Below are 22,791 nucleotides of genomic sequence, written 5' to 3' on the forward strand. Positions count from 1 at the left end.
AAAAAACTGAAGTTTAAAAAACATAGTGATGTGGTGTATGCATACAATGAATATTATGCAGCCTAAAAAGGAAGGAAATTCTGATATGTGCTACAACATGGATAAACCTTGAAAATATTGTAAGTGAAGTTAGCCAAACAAAATGACTAATATTGTATGATTCCACTTATGGATACCAAGAATAGGCAAACTCATAGGGACAGAGGGCAGAGCAGAGGTTGCTACCAAAGGGCAGGGGGCAGGGGAAAAGGAGAGTTATTTAATGGGCACAGAGTTTCTGTCTGAAATGATGAAAAGTTCTGGAATGTACAATGGCGATGACTATACAACACTGGGAATATACTTACCACCACTGAATCATACACTTAAAAATGGTAAATGTATGTTAATTTTACCACAAAAAAAACAAACTATGTGAATATAATCTTTTCATATTATAGGAGAGTTAGTAAATTACAGCAGACTAGACTCAATTCCCAAATTAAAACATGCTTGTCTGTGGAATACCATGCGACATGAGAAGTCTTTAACGTGGCCAAAGAACCCTGCGTAACATGTTTCCTTGCTCACGGGTCTGCCACATGGGACTTCTGCCATTCCTCGAACACGCAAAACTTACTCCTGCTTCAGGTCCTTTACACCTGCTGTTCCTTCTTCCCGGAACGCTCTTCCCCCAGGATCTGCGAGGCTCACGCCCTGTCTCTGCCTAAATGCTGCTTCTTCAGAGAGCCAGGCAGAAATCTGCAGAATCTCCTGCTTGTATTTCCTCTCGTTCTGACAATGTACATGGTCTTACTCTGCTTTTTTTCCACTGCATTTGGCATTTCCAGAAATGACTTTGTATATTTATTTCTTTACTTGTTTACTGCCCGACTCTTCCACTGAAACACAAGCTTCCCGAGGGCAGGGACTTCGCCCCTCATGTTCACTGCAGATTTCTGGCCCTTAGAAATAAACCTGGCAAATGGGAGGCACTCAATACTATTTTTTGGTAAGCAAACTTTAATAATTCATATTTACTAAAAAGGAAATATATATAAATCATTGATTTTTTTAAAGTTATATAACAGTAATACAGTATAATCTCATATTTGCGGGGGAAAAGTCGGATATAAATACACATGACTATCTACAGGTATGTGCATTTCAAAAAGTACGGAAGAATATCTCTGTGATAAGAATACATGACTATGTTCCCTTTTGTTTCTGTATTTTCTAACTCCTCTTTAATGAAAGGCTTGTGTGATTTTTTTTTAAAGATTATCTTATCAGCAAATCTACTAAGAATTCACTGCACTTACATAATTAGGGATATGCACAAAGATTTGGCTAAGAGAAGTTCATCAGTTTTATATATAATCATGAAAAATAAGAAACAACCAAAATGTTCAACATTAGTTTAATCACTATGGACATCTGTAAGACAGAATATTCCACAACCATTTAAAAATTATGTTGTAGGAAAATACCGATAGGAGGGAAATGTGAGTTAAAGAAACAATGTATAGAATATGATGCAAACATTTTTAAATGAGAGAACTGAAAGGATATACACAACATGTTAACAATGGTTACTTCTCATTGTTGTTATTTTTATCTTTCTGCCTTCCTCCTGCTTTCCTGTATTTAAGGTACTAAAAATGAACATGTACTACTTCAGTACTCAGAAAAATCAGTTTGAGTGTGCCAAAAGCTGCCTTCTTGCCTTATTTGAGCACCATCTAGTGCTCGGTGTACATAATACAATTTTCATAATGCAGTAAGGTTTCTAAGAAGTAGCCTTTATAAAAAGGGCCTTGTGTAAGCACAAAGACAAATATTATTCCACTCAGTGTCTGGTCTATTTTTAAAACAACTGAACAATTAACTCGAAAGAGTCATAGGATTTCTCATCATTAGGATAAAGCAGTCATAAGAAAATTGGTTAAATTTCTCCTGCTTATTTTCATCCCTCAAATATTTTAGACTCTCAAGACAGAGCCCTTGCTCTTTTTTAAATTAATAGGTATTTATTCCTCAAAAGAAGAGGCAAGTCAGACACTGCCTTATGGTTTTCATCCTCCGCACAAACCTCCATGGTGGGCATTACGATTCCCCTAGACAGAAACACTCACGGGCTCAGTGAGATGAAGGAGCTCGCCTAAGTTCAAAAAGCTAGTAACTGGCGGGGCCGAGATGCAAGATGAAGTTGATCCGGCTTCCAAACCTATGCTCTCCCAACCATGCTTCACTGCCTCCCTTCTCCACATGTCACCCCAAATCCCTGCACCTTTCAGCAAAACGGCTCTTACTCTTAGTAAGTATACAAGCTGTCACCATATTGCTCAGCAATGCTCTCAAATCTGGAACTGTAAGCTCATTAAGTACTAATGCTCATATCAAATATCAATCTAAAACAGAAAAACTTTTACAATATATTATGCTATATAACTTCCTGTTAGCTGGATACATCAGCATCACAAGGATGCAGGACTTTCTGCTTCCTGTCCAGGCACAGAACTTAGACCTTCGCCACATGGTGGTTATGTCACTGCAGCTGCCTCACATTTGGTTTTCCTGCCCTACTTTCTCTTCCTTCCTGCTCTTTCCAATCTATCACTCACCCTACCAAAAAAGTAATCTCCCTAAAACAGTACTTTCCCCAAATCCATTCCACAAGAACCTATGAGGGATGAGAATTCTAAGCCTCAGCTTTTCAACAGGTGCACCAAAAATGGGCAACAGGTGGACAGATTTTGACGTCGTCATTCAGCCCTCTGCGGTCTGGATCCCCACACCTTTCAGAGCCTCCTGAAACACCATGACATGCAAGCGTGGGCAAAAGAAGGCTTACAGGTGTAAGGATGCAAAACATGGTTTATTCCTGTATTATTATTTATTAATTATTGTGTTACTCATTTGTATTGTAACTGTAAACCTACTTTTGCCCACTCCATACATTGGGAAGCGCTTTCAGAGCTTCCGAAAATCTGTTCCCAACCTCTTACATTTGTTTCTCATGTCCTTCCAACATAAACTGGAAGAATTAAGGGATGTCATTTGGTCATACTTGATTCACAGCACAAGATTCACTTCTCCCTATATGTACAAGGTTATTCACTGTTGCATTATATGTAATAAGAAAACACTAGAAGCAACCCAAATGGTAAAACTATACTGCTATACTACCTTCGGCATATTCAGCGATGACACGCTATGCCCCATCAGAAAGAATGAGGAAGCTAAAATACAGAGAGAGGGCTCACCAAGATATAATCAATGAAAAAAATACAAAGTACGGCAGTGTGTGTATGTTATTATTAGTCTAAAATGAGGGGGAGGTATGTGCTAATTTGTCTGTATGTGCATGTGCTATGAGCTGAATGTCTGTGTCCCCCAAAATTCATATGCTGAAATCCTAACCTAATGTACTAATGCACATGGCCCTGTAGGGGTGATTAGGTCATGAATGTGGAATCCTTATGAATGGGATTAGTGCCTTTCATTGGAAAGGCCCCAGAAAGCTTGCCCCAGAGGTCTTTCTGAAAGACCTCAGACAGCCTTCTGCCATGTGGGGGCACAGAGAGAACATGTGGCCTAAGGACCAGAAGAGGCCATCACCCAACCATGATGGTGCCTTGGTCTCGGGCTTCCTCCCTCTAGAACCACAAGCAATGAATTCTTGTTATTACAAGCTACCCAGTTGGTGGTATTTTGTTAAAGTAGCCCCAACAAACTAAAACAGCATGAAACATCTCTTAAAAGAGTATGTAAGAAAGCATTAACATCTGTTGCCTCTGGAGTAGAGAACTAGGCACGTAGGAGGACAGAAGGAGACTTCCCACTTTTATAATCTTTGAATCCTTTGAATTTTGAACCCCAAGAATGTATTATCTTTTCAGACAAAAATAAATAAAATTATAAGTGTTTTAAATTCCATCTACAGGCACCACGGCTCCTGCGCCTCTCCCTACCACCTGCCAACACTGGGGTGGGCTCCGGCCCGCAGAGGAGGCCCCTGTGATCACCCTCTCCTCCAGGCAGGCGAGCACCCCCGGCCCACACCCACACACACAGAGCTGAGTCCTGCCTCGACGCCTTGGTCGATGCTCTTTCCACAAGTGCCGGAACTCTCCTTCTTGCTTGCTTTCCTTCTAAATCACCCGCCTCCTTCGGGGCTCTGTTCATATTCCAACCCTTCCTAAATACCTTCCAGAATCCTGTAATCCTGACCATCTCGCACAGTATCCAGGTACCCTCTAACATTTTACTTGCATATCTGGTCTATCTGATCTTAAAACTGAGTTATTTTTAAAAACAAAACAAAAACTGTAGAGTCAAAAAGTAATAATTTCTGCTGAAGGACAGAATGAGTACCACAACATGAGGCAACCAGAATATCAAATAAATGAAAACCTGATCTTGTCCTTTCTGATGACAACCTTTCAATGGTTTCCGATGATCTTAGGACAAACTCAAAACTCCTTGATATTCTTCACCAGAGCCCGGGAATCTTCCCCACGTCGTCCCTCCCCTCTCCTCTTCAGGCTCACACGCCCCACGCGCTCTCCCGCACCACGGGGCTTTCCTCGCGGCATTCCCCTCCCGGACCAGTCCTCTCCTGCTCCCAAGCCGCCTTTCCCGCGGCTCAGGAATCAGTTTAAAAGTGAGGCATTGGTTTTCGCCAATCAAATTGGCAAAAGTCAAATAATCTAAAAACGCATTAAACTGACAAAGGCGCAGGGAAACACACCTTCTCACACACTGCCGGTAGGAGTATTACATTGGTACAGCTTCCACAGAGCACAGTTAGCCACTATCTACCAAAATTACAAATGCATATGCAATTTGACCCAGCAATTCTACTTTCTAAACTACAAATATACTTGCATGCATGAGAAATCATGTCCACGGCATTATCTGTTATAACAAAACACTGGAAACAACCCATATATCCACCAAGAGAAAACTAATAAATATAGCCTATAAATATTCTGCAGACATTGAAAAGAAAACGGCAGCTGCATATGTGTTTAAATATACAAGATATATTTTACTTAACTGTGGAAGAAAAAGCCATAGATAGCAAGCAAAAAAGAGAAAAACAAGTTATGTGTAGTATGCTACCACTTGTGTTTAAACAATTTCGTAAAACTTAGATGAGGTATATGCTTAAATTATCTTGTACTGTCTTTAGAAGGATTCAAAAGAAACTGCTACCAGGAATCATCTCTGGGGAAGGGATGTGGTTGAGTGGGGAAAAAAGAAAGAGAAAAACTTATTTCCTACCGTTCTACCTTTTGGATTTTCTACTAGTACATGTATGATAAACAGACAGGTAGATAATAGGTGGGTGGATAAATGGACAGACAGACATTGCAAAATTTTTTTTTTTTAACTGAGCATAAGCACACAAATACATGTGGCCCTCTATAAAAATGTTAATCTTCAAGCGATCTCTTACCTGCTGGTCGGTGCAGGGAAAGAAAATGAGAGCAGCTGATTCCAGAACGGGTCATTCTCAGAGACAGATTCTGTGCCTGACAACTTTTTCAAGTACTCATTTTTAGGAAGATCACCGATCCTGCTGCTGTTCGATCCCATCTTCTGATCTGGTAGATAATTTGTCCTTAAACCTTCATTTCCACAGGACAACCTATAAAGAATAACAAGAAATTTCAAACTTGTTCGAAATAATCCTCATACATTTCCTACCCGTGACCCAAATGTAAAAAACTGTAAACTTACTAAAGGAAATCGCACCTTCCTTTATTTTTAAATATGTTAGACATCAGATACAAAGTTACAAGGTGGAAAATGGGGCTAACATCTGCCTTAAACACAGAAACACAAAAATCAGAATCTATACTTGTAGCTCTTAGAGGGGGCACCTCACTCCCCTCCGTGGAAAGAAACAACAGCACTACCTGCTGAGCAGAGTGAAGGCGGTGCCTGAAATGCCCAGGAGGCACGAGCGAAGAGGACCAGCCACTGAAGTGCTCCTCTCAGAAAGTTCCCCCTGATCCCCACCCTCACGGAAAGCAAAGTAGAGAACTGAGCCAAATGGCATCTCTTCTGCACTGAATCATGCCAAGATCTCCCCCAACCCCCACACACTCACACCCCGGACACCATTGATTGGGAACTTCCAAGACTCTTACCAATGAAAACAAGGATAAAACTTGAAAAACCCACTATCCAATCAGCTCACCTCCTAAGAGTCCTATTGCTTTCCCTTCTCGCGGTGCCTCAAAAGACTTCTCTGCTCTCAGCTCCTCTTCCCCTCTATTGGCAGTAATTGCGCCTGTCTCCTGGTTTCACTAGCGGCTTCCACGGTATTACTCTCACATCTCTCCCAGTCCCAGCCTCTGACCAGAACACCAGTTCTTCCTAGATCCCTAAAATACTTAAGATTTGTTAAAACTCAAGGAGAGTATATTTTTAATTGTATATGTAATACATAAGCTATAATTTAGTGGATAACAATGCACCTTACATTAAGTCTATACTAAAAGTGAGAAACATGCTATTGCTGATGCTTTTAGAAGTAAACCTTTCAAAGGACCTATTTTAATGCAACACAGTCAAGAACTTGATCTTAACACGTGCAAAACTGATTCCACCCTCCCTCCCAAAACCAGCTTGCCTGACTTTCACTACTCCTGTAAAGTTCCCATTATGTTAAAAACCACCTTGAAATATGATTTGTCTGTAGTACATATGACACATCTCCTGGGTAGATTATTCCTGAATAATAACTTAAGGTTAAAAAAATTTTTTGGTTAAATAAATGGATTTTTCTCTCTTGACCTTATGTCCTTCAGGAAGAATCTGAGTGGCTTTTGGCTTGTGCTTTAACCTCTATGTGAGTGACCCCGGAACTAATATCTTGGCCTGACTTCTCAGTCAGAACCCAAGCATCAGTCTTTACTTAAAGGCCATTTCAATTTGATGTCTTGTTATCATCATAAATTTTAAAACAGATCTTAACATTTGTCTCCCAAAATAAGCAACCCCTCCAAAATATCACTATTTCTATCAATGTTATCAACCTTCTTGGCTCCAACTGTCTCATTCACATAACCAACCATTCATTTTATAAATGCCTATTACACCCTCTTATAAATGTTAGGTGTTATGCTGGAAACTTAAAATGTAAAAATGAGTAAGACCAGGTCCCTGCCATTAATGAACTCAAAGCCTACTTAACACATATGGTATGTATTACAATGGAGTAGTTATACACGAAAAGCTATGGAAACATCCAGGGGCATCTGAGGCAGAGGGAACAGAATGTACAATGGTACTTTTACTCAGCCATCCTACTTAAATGATGTATATGTCAGAACGAAGCCAAGTGCTTTACAACTCCTAATTCATTTCGGCCCCATTAATAACTCAGAGAAGGTCACAATTTTCTCAGTTTACAGATGCGGAAACTAAGACACAGGCAGTTAAGAAACTTCCCTAAGGCCCCAGAGATAAGTGGCAAAGCCAGGATTTAAACCCAGGTGATCCAATTCCAGAATCCCTGGTCTTCACCACTCCATTAGGGTGACTCTCAAATGACATCCACAAGTCCTTTGGGTTCTTCTAGAACATCCACAATCCTCCATACCGTCTTTGAAATCCATCTCTTCCTTTATATTCCCACTGCCTCCATGCTAGGCCAGGCTTCTATAATCTCATATGACGTAGTGCAACAGTATCTGGCTGTCTCTACTTCCAATCGTTCCACTTGGACTTGTTTTGCACACTCCACTACTACATTAATCCTTTAGAAAAACACAGGAAATTCAGGCCAGCACTGCAATGAAGACCAGAGGTTCTTGCAAGCTACACCCTGCCAAGTCTGTATAGAATCAGTCTGAAATCCATTTTACAACTTATAAAACCCACTGCATGACAGAAAAAACAATGGTACCTACAACTCATAAGACAGTCTATGATGAAGCAAGACGATTCATACAAAGCACTCAGTAAAGAACCTGGCATCGAGTATGCTTAGCAAAGTAAAAGGTCAAATATAATTTATTTTTAATACTAGAAAAGTTACCACTTCCATCATTTCACTCACCAGCTCAAAAACATTCAATGATTTTTCATTTCCTAAAAAACAGATTACGGACATTCAAGGCCCTCCACAGTCTGAAAGGTCACTTTCCAAATTTACTTCCAACCACCCTCCCATCCAGAGGCTCTCAAACTTAAATGTATATGAAAAACACCTGAAGGAGTATGTGACTCAAATGCAAATACCTGGGCCCCCAAAATTTCAAAATGTCAGCGTAGGGCCCAAGCATCTGCATTTTCCTAAAAAGCATTCAGCGGTTGTCATACAAGTAGCCTGCGAACCCTACTTGCAAGTATGACAAAGTGGCGGCAAGCTATCTTCTCAGCATCTTGGAAGCTCCCGCCCACCTCTGCTCCTGCCATTCACACCTGCCTTCCACTACATTTGCCCTGTAGCTCTTCAAACCCTATTCACTAGCATGGAGTGATTTCTCTGTATTCATACAGAACTCATTGCCTTCACCACTCATTTGGAACTCACCCTTCCAATAATGCTTTGTTTTGCTGTCTTTTACACTACTACTTAACTCTTCAGGTCAGTTCTTTTCTCAATTTTACCATCATGGGTGAAAACAATACTTTGAACAAAAAATAATATGTTCAATATTTTGTATTTTGTGAAATATCTGATATATACATAAAATTAAATCTCATTTGTGTGTACTGATTCACTGTCTCCTAATTTAATGTGCCTTAAATGAAAACTAAATATTAGTGGATCTGAAAATCTGTAACAGCCAAATTCTGTCCTAACAGCCTCAAAATATGCAAATCCACCCTGTCCCAACTTAGGTTGAGAATCCATAAATCATAAATTGTATTCCCAAATCGCCTTCTTCCTGAACACACACACACACACACACCCACACACCCACACACACACCTCCCAATTTGTAGCCAAGAGACTTTAAAGTGAAACCTCATAGTTGAAACAGGAGACAAGAGAAATAGTGGGCAATGGTCACTAGCCAAAGACAAGTCAAACATCACAGGTGCCATTAGTCCAATGGAACATTCTCTGAAAGGTTACTACGTTCCAAGTGCTATATTAAGTATAGTTGGGTATTCCACTCCAGTAAAAAGAGAGTAATAAAAATAAAAAGCCCACAAATATAAAACAGAGATGAGGAAGACAGAAAGGTGACACGTGGTAGTAACTGAACCGCAGAGCCGAGGACACCCCAATGTAACCTGCCAAAGTGGACACCAACAGGAAGCCAACCCACCCCATGGAACCCTGGGAAGAAGGAAAAGCTGTAGAAAAGCGGCGTAGGAGGCAGGCGCCAGGCGCAGGGCTAAACTCTGTGGGTATCCCCACTCCTGCCCTGGGTGGGAGACCCCGCGTGCACTCTCTGGAGAAATCCGACTGGAGAGAGTGGACTCGGAAGCCACAGTTGGGAAGGGCGATGAGATGGAAGATGAAAGCAGGAGAACGAAGTTAACATGTGCCTGCTCCACAGTCACGCAGCGGACCCCCCCAGCGTCCAAGGCAGGGCATTGGAGGGTTCTCCTCGGGTGAAACCAAAGGGGGGACCCAGGGAGAAGACTGGGTTTACCCCCCCCCTTTAAAGAGCTGGCTAGCCATCTCCCGCAATGCCTGTCACCAAACCAAATCCTCACACAGAGAGCTTCCGATCAATTTGGGGGATCGCCATCCTAAATAAGAATGGACAACCAAAAATAAGACTTGTTTGGAAACCCTCCAAAGAAAGGAATTAGAAAACAAATGATTCTGAGAGAAGGAAAAGTATAAAAACTAAAATTAATATCAAGGACACACATTAAGAACAGTAAGTGTACACAATTATGTAGCACTTAGCATGTCCACAGGCGCTTTGCACATATTCTAAGTGCTTTACGCATATTGACTCATTTAATCCTCACCACAACCTCTGAGGCAGTTTATCACTCTCACTGCCTAAATCGTGGGTCAACAAATTATGGTCCAAAGGCCAAATCCAGACTGCTGCCAGAAGAATCATTTTTTATATTCTTAAATGGCTGAAAAAAATAAAGACTATTTTGTGACATGCGGGCATTATATAAAATTAAAATTTCAGTGTCCATAAGTAAAGTTTTATTAGAACACAGCCACACTCATTTGTTCACATATTGTCTATAGCTGCTTTTGTAACACAACAGCAGAGAAGGGCAACTGAACAGAGAATATATGTGGTGCTCTCAACCATTTATACTGCTACTCAACGCACTACAAATCTCAGTGACACACGTAACAATGACAGCACTTCAAGTGCCATGTGTACTGCCAAACTGCAACTTTTTCTTTTTTAATTCTCACCTGAGGATACATTTATTGATTTTAGAGAGGGAGGAAGGAGGGGGGAGAGAAAAACATCGATGTATGAAACTTGGACTGGTTGCTTCCTATACACTCCCGGACCGGGGATCGAACCTGCAACCTTTTGGTGTATGGGACAACACTCCAACCAACTGAGCCACCCGGCCAGGGATGCAATTTTTTTGTTTTAAATTACCGGTGGAGATCTGTCATGTCAAAACAAAAAAGAAAGTAAACTTTGATGACACACTTTTATGTAACGGTAGAGTGCAGATTATTTTTTAATCTAATTACAGTCAAAACATTATGTTTATTATGTAATAGCATTGTAGCTGTGCCAGAAGAATACAGTGACGAGAAGAAGATATTACCAACTAAGCATAGCCTGACATGCCCTACCTCACTGCACGAACTCCGAGTTCATGACAGTATTAATCAGGAAAATCAGAAAACTTAAAACAAGGCATTTCATCACAGCAACATCTTCCCAATATAAAAAATGAAAACAAGGATGCAACCGGAGTAAGTTTCCAAATGGCTCATTTGTTAACTACTCAAAGTCTTTGCCAGTCATTAGTAACGTTAAATTGTTTGATTATAACAGCCAAAGAAATGTATCCAGGGAAAAGAAACATCTTTAAGACTTGTCTGTGAAAATAACTGCTCAAAGAAGAGTCTGTAAGGAACAATTTACAGCCAATGAGTTTTTCCCAAAATAGCTGAGAAAATGCTATTTCAGTACAATCTGAAGTGGAATCTTCTAAGATGTGTAACAACTGATGGTGGTTAAGAATATGTGGGGAGCAGATGAAATCTTAGCTGGACAAATTTACAAACCTCATGAAAATCCAAGGCATTTAAAGCCTATTTATTGCTCATGGTAACATGAACCAGCAAGTGCTTTGCATAAAATATTTGAGTCTATTGTGTTATTGAACCAGTTACAATGGTTAACTTCATTGGCTCTCATGAACTTAACCATCATCAAAATTTTTCTCAGAAATAGAAGACGAATATCGTGATATGTCCTACCACACAACAACATAATGGCTTAGCAGTAACTCAGTTTCATTGAAATTTTTTGAGCTCATGGTTGAGAATGAAATTTTTCTAAACAAGAAGAACCACCACCACCCCCAACCCCGAACCACATTACTAAACACGGAATGGCTTTAAAAAAATTACTTATTACTGAAGATTTCATATTTCTCAATGAACTGAACCTAAATTAGAAAGCCAACAGCACTGAACATACAAAACCTGTGCTGAGGTTTTCACTGTCATTTTGAGGAAAACTGACATCATTTGACTCACAAGTAACATCAAACTGCTTTTATACATGTCCTAGGCTGTCGAAAATTACTCTAAGATGCAAGATCTCCAGTTCCACACAAGTATGCAGTAGCTGTTTTCCAAAGTCAAGCTATAGTTCCAGAAGCATTTTCAGACCTCAATGCAAGTACAAAAGTACTTTCTACATTAAAAGCCTCTTAACTGTGCAATGAGGAGCTTCCACCTATCCCTTAACTGGAAGTGATTATTTTGCAATGGAATGATTTGTTAAAAGGTAAATGACAAGAATCTAACAAAATTCTATAGATGCCTTCTACACTATAAATATGCTCTACTAAAATCCTATGTTCATGGATTAATATCAGTGTTTGACAGTGCCTACCTGTGTAAGAAGATATTTTCAAAGATGAAATACATAAAATCTCAGTACAAATCAACATTAAATATTAACATTTGTAATCAATCTTGATGATAGGAAACATGAACTTTAAGTGCCAAGTAAGTAAAATGTTACCACTCCCCAAAAAAAGAGATTCCATTCTTCTCATCAGAAAACCTTTATTACCAAAAAAAAATTCGCTCAACCATTTTTTTTCTCTCCTGTCTTTTAAGTACCAACATAACAACCTTCACTTTGACACTTGGCCCACAAAACCTAAAATGTTTACAGTTTGGTCCATAACACAAAATGCTGGCTGACTCTTAGCCTAGAAGAATAAACTGAGACAAAGAAAGATTAAGTAACTTGCCCAAGATTATAGAACTAGAAAGTGACACTCCAGGTTTCACCCAAGATAGGCTGGGTACAGAAGCCATGCTTGCAACCACTATACCGTTGCTTCCATGAACCAAAGAGATGCCATAAAAAAGGAAATAATCAAAGAACAAGAAGCGACACTTGAAATTAAAAATAAGATAAAAATTCAAGAGAAAGGATGGCAAGGAAACTCCCATTAAAAAAAAATAAAGACAAATAAATGAACCACAGGAGACAGAAAATTAAAAGACGCAATTAAAAGGTCTTAATAGTAAGAGGAGTTCCAAAAAAGAATCGCAAACAGAACAGAGAGATGTTACCCGTCAGGTCAGGAACTGTGAAAGGCCTGAGGTTTACCTTACCTGCTCGCTGACAAAGTTGAGAAGCCTCTGGGACAAAGACAAAAAAAATTCATTGCTCCGAGCAACAGCGGTAGCCACAGTAACTTCTTGCATTGGTTTCCTGAGCCCCAATCCCCACAGGTCTTTCAAAGTACTTGGTAAAAGTTAGTAGTCTATTGATGGAAAAATAAGCCAATGGGGTAGGGGGCAGGCAAACAAGGTCAACGACTCAGCTCAGTAGTGAGCAGTATGTATGCAGTCATAATAATGTAACCACTGGACACTAAATTAACCAATTCTTATATATTTGTACTGGAAAACCTCAAAGAGGAGAAGGCAGAGGAAGAGCACCTCATTTACCATAATAGGGAGTCAACAGATCTTATCTAAAATTGATAAATCACAAAATAACCATTTAGACAATTATAAACCCAATTAAAAGCAGTTGCCTCTGAGGACCAGACTAAGAAGGATGGGTACTGCTGGGGGTATTTTTGGTGTTTTTTTTTTTATGCCTAGTTCTAGTATTATCTCAATACACAAACATTACTTTAAGTAGAAAAATTAACTTTTTTTTTTTTTAAATGAAATCCCATCTGCAGCTAGCTTGTAAAAGACCCAAGTCAGAAACTATATACTATGATAATACAAGAAAATTTCCACAGGAAATATAAATATTTTTTTCCTCTAATGTTTTATTTAGCTTTCTAAATTTCAGTATTATAAGATTTTGAATGTGATCATTGTAAAAATAAACTTTTGAATGCTTAAAAGAAAAAAAATCTCTTCCATAGACATTTTAAAGGTGATTAAAATATTGTTCATAAAAAAAAAAACAAGAAACTAAATCTATGAGCATCTTTGCATATTCTTCTATACCTTGGGATCCAAAGTTAATAAAACATAAAGAAGAAGCATTCAAAATGACTTCTTGTCCATTCAGCACACATTTACTAACCACTTACCATGTCCCAAGAAACATGTTAGATCTGGGACATAACCTTAAGATATGCTTGGAATTCGATACACATAAACATTGTTTGTTTTAAACAAAAAGTACATTATAGTCATTACTCCCAATTTCTTTTTCCCAATTGGACCACCTAGGGCTTTGGTTGACGTAGTATTACTAAAAATTGCATGCTATCATGTCAAATTTTCTGAAAGCTCCTCATTGTTATGAGTGACTTTCTCAATCTTCTTGCTACATCTACATATCATGTTCTTTTATATAAAAAACAAAAGTAATTTCCTTGTCTCTCTGTCCTAGGAAGAATGCTACATAATTTTTTTTTTCTGTTGAATTTTGTTCTTTAATACAGGTATAATTAACTGTTAGGTTAGCATTATATATTTTTTCTTTTTTTAGGTTGTTTTTTTTTCAAATACATTTGTCTCTGCCTACTTAGCTTTAACTTTTTAATAAATTGGAGAGATCGTATTTCACAATCACTGATTCATATTAACAACTCAATGTGCAAATACTAAAGAACAGTGTAGGGTTGCAAAACAAACTAGCAATACTGAAGATACATCCTACTACGGTTATGTAAGTACAAGGAGTCTGTCAATATTTCTTGAGTGCCCACTATGTGGCCAGCACAATGCTAACTGCCAAGGTTAAAACTGTGAGGAATGGAATTTATTTTATAGTCAAGGAAGAGAAACAGGTAAGTCAACATGAAATTATAATATGGCAACTATTCAAGACTCAGTGAAAGCATCCCAAAAGTCATGCCATAAACTAAGACCTGAAGGGTAGGAAGGATTGGCTTGGTTGGGTGTGAGGTTCAGAAAGTTTTCAGAGCAAACAGTTTTTAAAGCATGCATGAAGGCCTAGGGTTAAGACAGGAATTGGCAGGGCCCATTCAAGGACTTGAAAGAAGTTCGACATGGCTGGAGCAGGAGGGAAACAAGGTGGAAGCAAACAAGGCCAGAAAGCAAGCTGCTGCTTCATGCTTTACACGGAGACTAACTAAAGGGCATGTCTCCTACTTTGTCCATTATAACTGTAAAAATGCATACATCTCGCCCTGGCTGGTGTGGCTCAGTGGATTGAACGCCAGCCTGCAAACCAAAGGGTCACTGGTTCAATTCCCATTCAGGGCCCATTGAAGGTCCCCAGTGGGGGATGTGCAAGAGGCAACCACACATTGATGTTTCTCTCCCTCTTTTTCTCCCTCCCTTCCGCTCTCTAAAAATAAGTAAATAAAATCTTTCTGAAAAAATTGCATACATCCCTAAGTCTTCCAGATCAGTGAACTCTTCCCCTATACAGTGATGATTTCAAAATACCCCTGTCCAGTCCAGAACTGTCTTTTATGGGTGACACACTGCTCATGGTATGCCTGCCATACCGTGACCCTCTGGGCGTCAGCACGCCCAGCACTGCACCTTATATCCTCCCCCCACCCATCTCCAATTTCTCTTTTTTACCTCATCTATTCAGATATCCACATCCAGAAATCTAAGAGAAGAGAAGAAAAAACAACTAGTATTTAGAGAGTATGTGTTGCCGGATACATAAGAAATAGTTTCATTTAATTGTGACAGCAAACATAAAGTAATTATTAGCTCTATTTTGCAGGTGAGAAAGTCAAAAAGGCTGAGTAACAAGCCAAAGCACATAAGTAACACAACCAGGATTCAAACCCAGAAACTTGGGAAGTGTGTAGGTTAATCTGGAGTCCACAGAAAAAGTAATTATGCAGTATGGTATTAGAAATGCCAACTGTATACCTCACTCTCCAGTTCTCCCTCTCTTATAGTACCAACTCTTATTTCTGGCTGAGCACATTCCTGTCCAGCTAAAAGATACATTACTTAACCTCTCTTGCAGCCAGTAAGGTCATATGACCAAGTCCCAAGTTTAATACTGAATTACATCAACTTCCTTAAGAGTGTATAGCCACTTCTCTGTCCCCTCCTCCATCCTGCCGCCTCTATAATAGCCAGACTGCCAGCGGCCATCCTAGACCGAGAAATCAAGGGATGACAGAGTATGGAACTGGAAAGGGGCTGACACTGGATGACAGTGGAGCCTCCATACCAGCCCGGCACTGTCTACTTCAGGTCTTCTTTCACATGAGAAACAAACATGTGTAAGCTCTCATTTTTCACATCTGTTACTCACAGGCAAACCTAATTATAACTGACACAGGAGGCTTTGAGAGTGTTCTAAGAGAAATGTCAAGGGCTGCAAGAGATATTTTGGAGGTGGAATTGTCAAGATTCAGTGGATGACTCAATCTAAAAAAGAAATTTATCAGTCATATGTCACACAAAAGATTTTTTTAAACATCTTCCCAGTGTTCATATTAGTGAGTTACAGCCACTTTTGGTATCTGCATTTTTTCATTGAAATAAAATTGACATATAACATATTACTGATAGTTTCATAATGACTCATTACATGCAAACATCGTTGAATAATCGCTGCAGTGAGTCTCGTTAACATCCACCACCACACAGGTACAGTTTTTTTTCTTGTGATGGGAATTTTTAAGATCTATTCTCTTAGCAACTTCCAAATACGCAACACGGTATTATTAAGTACAGTCACCACACCGTCCACCACATCCCGAGAACTGAATTACAAATGGATGCTTGCACCCTTTGAGCACCTCCACCCATTTTGCCCATACACCCCTCCACCCACCTGGTGTCTGCATTTCTAAAAAATGGGATAAAAATTAAAGATATCAAAAGTGCTATACAAACTTCCGAAAAGGAATGAAAAAAAAAACTTTTAGTAAATGCACCTATTTGTAAAGTTGTTCTCAACCCTACTAGCTTAGGTTATGTTGCCTAAAAATAAGTAACATGAGGAAAATTTACAAACGGTTTACAAGCAGTTTCTTAGTAGAAGTTCAGAGCATTAAGCTTAGCTAAGAACCTTATTAGAGAAAATAAGTATCTGGCCCTGCCTTTAAGTTTAACAATTCCTATTACACTTACTGACAAGTGGTGCTAAAACACATCACCCCAAGACAGTAAAGACCTCGAGAGATAAGCTGGACGGTGGAACCCCCTCAAGAAGCAGGGTGTCCAACGAGAGGACGTCTTGAAATCCTTTCCACCTCAAAGTTCCGGAGTCCTCCCCTGCGCCTGGGAGGGAAGAGCAGCAGCAGCCACCTCGTCCTTGTGCTTTCAGGCCCACACGGGCTCAGCCTTGCCCAGCTGAGTCACAGAAGGAAAATTCTAGAAGGGACTTCAAGCCCAAGTCTCACAGGAGCGCATCTTCCTGAAAGTTTGCCCTCACTTGAAACATCCTCCTGTGGAGCTGAGGGCACTTCCGTCACCCAATGGGACAGAATGCCCTGCCTCTCCCCTGGGCATGGCCACCATCTCTGTCCTGTGATCTGTGACTTCAAGTAGCAGCTGAGCATTATACACACTCTGATTACAAGTATAAAAACGAGACTATTAGGAGGTGGGGGTGGGAAGAGTGGAGGGTAGTCATGGGGGGAAAATGGGGACAACTATAAATGAACAACAATTAAAAAAAAAAAAAGAAATGAATATTTAGGAGACCAAAACAAAATACAGAAAAACTTTACATGCCGTTACATTGCTTTATACGTAATCACTTTTAAAGGTCGCATTTTACCAAAGCTTGTACTACGTGTCACAGGTATTTCCCATATGTTTGTTTATAGTCACTAAAAAGGAAAATGGGAACAGTCCTCTGTAGCACTAACCACTCCCATTACCTACAAAGTGAAAGATGACACACTGCATTTGTAGCAGCAAAAGAAATCACCTATTTTCTTAAGGCTCAGCAAAATATCCGAAAACACAGTGTGGTAGGCAGAATGATACCCCCCAAAGACACCCTCATCCTAATTCGTGGAACTTGTGATTCTGTTCTCTTAAGTGGTAGAAGGGCCTTCACAGTTATAATTAAGGACCTTGAAATGGGAGAAAGCATCCTGAATTATCCAGGTAGGCCTGATCTAATCACAGAGGTCCTTAGAGAAGAGAACCTTTCCCAGCTGTGGTCAGAAATTGACTTCAGAAGAATGGTCAATGAGACACAAAGTTGCTGGCTTTGAAGATGGAGAAAAGAGGGCACAAGCCAAAGAATGTGGCAGCTTCTGGAAACTGGAAGAGGCAAGGAAGGAGATTCCCCGGAAGCAACCTCCAGAAAGCAACACAGCCTGCCTGACACATCGGTTTTAGCCCAGAGAGACCTATTTCAGGCCTCTAAAACACAGAACTTTACAATAATCTGCTGTTTTAAACAATTATCACAAAACTTGTGATCATTGTTACAGTAGTCATAGAAAACTAATACACACACATTAAACAACTTCTAACAATACATATAATTATCTAGAGAGAAACACAATCAAACTGCCTAGTTAGAGCATTATGAGATATAATAGTTATTTGTGCATGTCGCAGTATATTTCACTTCTATTTTTCTCTGCCCTCACAGAACTCCATCTGTAAAAAGCCAAAGTGACAATTCTTCAAACTTTTTGTTGAAGGATGAACCATATTAACCAAGAAAACAGGATAGTGTGATCAACTGGAAAAACAAGAACAATTCTATCTTTCAGAGGAGCAAACAACAAAGTGTTTGCACTGCTTATTTCCCTCGTACCAAATGGATACCACATTTTTCAAAAAAAAAAAAAAAGTCCTACTGCCAGCCAGGTAGCTCAGCTGGTTGCAAGTTTGACCCCAGGTCAGGCACAGACAAGCGTCAACCAGTGAATGCGTAAGTAAGTGCAAAACAAACCGGTGTTTCTCTCTCTCCCTCAAATCAATTTTAAAAATTAAAAATAAGTCCGAGATGTTGATGATATTAACGTCTGATCTTCTGGTGTGATAACGGTATGGTGGGTCTATTACTCAATAAAGAGAGTAACTCAAGCTTCTACAGATATGCAATATACTCAAATATTTACAAATGAAATGGTATGCCTATGCCCTGTTTTAATATACTTGGGAGCAGGGATATGAATGTATAGAGGTACAGGTAAAACTAAGTTAGCCTGCGTTACTAATTGTTGGAGCTGAGGGACAGGTACATGGGACATTGTATTATTCCACTGTTTGAACTTTTCTGTATTTAAATAACACAAAAACAAAGTCTTTAACCTATCTAGCATTATAATATAGAGTTCTTAATATATTTAATAGTTGAATCTCCTTTCTGTAACATTGTCCTACCTCAATTCTCCACCACTTAATTCACCTGCAACTGAGAGTTTCCTCAATTATTCTTTAATCCCCATCTCATTCTTCCTTACTTATGTGCTAACCTTATGAGTTTCAGCAAGTCACCTAACCCCTAAAAGACTGGTTCTTCATCTGCTGAACAGAAATATTTATACTTGTTCAGTCTACCTCTGAGTTGACAGAGGATTAAATAAAATAAAAACTACAAAGCAGAATAATCATTCAAGAAATCTATATAGTCATGAATTTCCTACTGGGCGGCAACCATTTCACCTATTCCTATAGATTCCCTTTCCTTTGCATCTCCAGTTCCTCTCGAGCCCTCAACTCATTAGCCCAAATGTTCGATTGCTCTCTAAGGTTACACTGCTCTCCACGGCCTCTGCCCACCGTGTTTTCATCTTTCAGCACAGCACCTTCTCTGCACACACCTCTCCTTCCAACCTCTCTTCTCCCCTTTCAAGGATCCCACTCCAACTGCCCCGCTACCACGTCGGTCTATCATCCTATCAGCTTTGTCTCCCCACTACCCTCAATCCCCACTGCTGCCCTCAGGTCACGAACACTTGAGCTAACTTCCCACTCTCCTTCCACCCTTCAGTTAAAACGCAACTGCTTGGTGGAGGGCGGGGAAGGGGAGAAAGAGGAGTGACTGCCATTGGCTACCGGTATCTTTTTTGGGTGATACAAATGTTGTGGAGTTCGTTGCACAACCCTGCCAATATGCTTAAAAAAAAAAAAAAAGGCAAACAAAAAAGAAAAACCACTGAGTTGTACTTCAAGTATCCTTTTAAAAGTGAAATTTATGGAATGTGAATTACATCTCAATAAAAATGTACTTGTCAGAAAAAGAAAAAAACAAACACGACTGCCGGCCCTGCCCATCACACACCCATTTGTAACACCAACAGCGTCCTATCTTCCGAATGATCAACTTGCACTTCTGTATCCCCCGGAACTCACAGCACCAGACTGGGACAGGGCTCCCTCTCGCTCTCCGGAGTAGCACACCCCCTCGGCCTTGGGCTCTACGTGCCCCAGTGTCCTGCAGGGGAGGGACGCGAGTGGGGCAGCTCTCGCGACTCAGGCACAGCCTCTTCAGGGTGGCCCCGTCCCCTATTGGCAGGAAGGAACCCTTCGCCGCCTCCGTGGCAGCGCTGCCCCTCAGCTCCCGACTCTGACCGGGGGAGGGGAAGAGAGGGTGTCCCTTAATTCGCTCTGACAAGGAGCTGGGGGCCCGGCGGATCTCCCAGCCCACCTGTCTCAGCCGGCAGGGAGATCTGCTTCCAGCTCACGGACGAGCGGGTGGCAGAGGTGGAAAGAGGAGAAGACACGATCGCCGCCGGCTCAGGCCTCCATGCTCCTAGATCTCTGAAGCTCCGGCTCCAGCTCCAACTCAGCGCCGACTCTGCCCCCGCCCCGGCCGCGTCGCTGTGGAGGCCTGGAGGCTGGGAAAAAAGAGGGAAGCGGCCGAGAACGCAGCTGGGAACCGAACGGCCGGGCGCGCGCCAGCCGGCGATCACGTGGCACGTGGCACGTGGACTTCTGGGAAATGTAGTCCTTCAAGCTTTTCTCCACCCTCCTATAGCCTCCAGCGCAACCTCAAAGCCACGTGGCAAAATCCAGAAGCCGCTGAGACGTCTCCTGCGAGGTGTTGGAGTCCTTACTTACACTACACTCATTGTCGTGGTTTAACTTTATTCACCCTCCTGTTCATGCCAACCAAATAATCATCCCAAAGTGAAGCAATTCCTTGTAGGACTCTAAAGAATTGAGAAATAGGAAAATAATTGATCATTTTATCATTTTTAAAATTTATCTTTGTTCTAGTCAAACTGGTATATTGAGAGCTAACTTTCACAAAATAATTTTTGGTGGAGACACTTAACAGGTGTAAGACTGCAATGCTGTCAAAAAAGACATGACTGCCCTGGCCGGCATAGCTCCATTGGTTGAGCATCAACCACAATGAACTTAAAGGTCACTGGTTCTATTCCCGGTCAGGGCACATGCCTGGGTTGCAGGCTCAGGTCCCCCACTGGGGCACGTGTAAGGGGCAACCTTCGATGTTTCTCTCCTTTGCCCTCTCTTTAATAAATAAATACATTTAAAAGGACAAGTGCCACAAGAAGGAGAATGTATACCCTACAGTGCCAAAAGTATGGAATTTGAAGTTAAATGAGTCGAAGTTATCAGGTTGACCACTTTTGAGCTTTATAACACTCCTCCCAGCCAGCTTCCTCATCTAAAATATGTACAAGATGATGGTGATTCTTCCCACACAGGACTATTGACAATAACGGTAATAATAACTCAAAGTATTTGTTGTTTTCTATTTGCAATTCACTATGCACTTGTTTATTTCTCCAAATAACGCTATGAGATAGATATCACTGTTATTTCCCTTACACAGTTAGTATGTTTTAATGTACTCTGAAAAGTATTATATAGATCTTACATACTTTTTCAGTGTGTATTGCCAATTTAGTTGCCTGAATTTGAAGAAGCATTACAGGAAAATATATTAAAACACAAGATAACTAAGAACCTAGCTAAGAAGAGGTATGCCTCTGCCATGCAACCATTGTGAAGAATGCTATGGATACATGTTCATGACATATTGAGCAGGAACAGTATCTATAATATTATCCAGTTTTTGTAAATGAATTATGTTTACAATACCTGCCTACATATGCCCGTGGTGGGGAAGGCTTAAAGAATATTAACAATTGTTAACTTTGGAGAATGAGATCATACATGATTAAAATTAGTTTTTCCCTATGTGGGCTCTAATTTTTCTTCAATGAATATGAATTACATGTAAACTTTTATTTTAAAATTGTAGCAGAAAGAGAGTCAGGTACCAAAACCAAACTCAAAGTACTTTGTACTTTTGCCTGTACCAAAATTACAGTCTACCTACCCCCAAATGACCTAACAACAATTGTGAACATCTTTTTAGAGCTAGTTCTACAGACCAAGAAACCATTTATTCTACTTTGGGGCAATCCTGTTAGTGAAATTTAACATTCCCCTCCCTTTTGTATTTTTGGAATGTCTTCAAATAAATAAATAAATAAAATTGTAAAAGGCCTCACCAGTGTTCCTAGACAAATGTCATAAATCAAAGAATAAGATTAGAAATGGTCTTCACAATATATAAAGCATGCATTGGAGTAGCAGGCCTTTGAAAACTATTGACCATACATCTAACGTGCAAAGTATTGTCTTTAGGCACCAACTTTCAATACTGCCTGCACAAGTATCATGATAACTTTGACTTGACTATTTTAGAATCTAGTTAGTGCAGACACACTAACAGGAAGGCCATGAAAACCCTCCCACTAAATGCAACTGGATATCCTGAATTGGATCCTGGAACCAAAAAAGACAATAGTGGGAAAACTAATGAAATCCCAATGAAGTTTGGCGTTGAGTTAAAGCTATTGTACCAATGTTAATTTCCTAGTTTTGACAAATGTGCTATGGTTATGTAAGATATTAATTAACATTAATGGAAACTGGGTGAAGGATATATGGGATCTCTCTATACCTTGCAACTCCCCTGGAAATCTAAAATTATTCCATGTGGTCATCAGAATAAAGATCTCCCAAAGATGTCCACATCCTAATTCCCTAGACCTAAGAATATGTTAGGTTACATGGCAAACGAGAATTAAGGTTGCAGGTGGCATTAAGGTTGCTAATCAGATGACCTAAAAATAGGAGGTTATCCTGGATTATCAGGGTGGATCCAATATAATCACAGAAGTACAAAGTTAGACAGACTGAATAAGAGAGTCCTAGATACAGCTCTGGAAGATCAAGTGATGCAGTATGAGGGAGGACCAGCCATTATT

At 40.2% G+C, this 22,791-nt stretch overlaps 1 protein-coding gene across 3 annotated transcripts in view; it reads right to left on the reverse strand.

The window, feature by feature from the left end:
• Nucleotides 1–20,457, reverse strand: part of DYM (dymeclin) — a 278,143-nt gene extending 257,686 nt beyond the window's left edge. For 2 of the 3 annotated variants that reach the window (XM_054583619.1, XM_054583621.1), the window contains exons 1-2: nucleotides 20,190–20,457; nucleotides 5,444–5,635 (exon numbers count right to left, since the gene is read on the reverse strand). In XM_054583619.1, coding sequence (XP_054439594.1) covers nucleotides 5,444–5,583 — 140 coding nt within the window. In that variant the 5' untranslated portion in view covers nucleotides 5,584–5,635; nucleotides 20,190–20,457. The other variant, XM_054583620.1, reaches the window with a different exon arrangement.
• Nucleotides 20,458–22,791: the final 2,334 nt, after the last annotated feature.

This window comes from Pteronotus mesoamericanus, unplaced genomic scaffold, assembly GCF_021234165.1.
Source record: "Pteronotus mesoamericanus isolate MK-2021 breed Mesoamerican mustached bat unplaced genomic scaffold, CSHL_Meso_final contig_74, whole genome shotgun sequence".
Classification (NCBI taxonomy): Eukaryota; Metazoa; Chordata; class Mammalia; order Chiroptera; family Mormoopidae; genus Pteronotus; species Pteronotus mesoamericanus.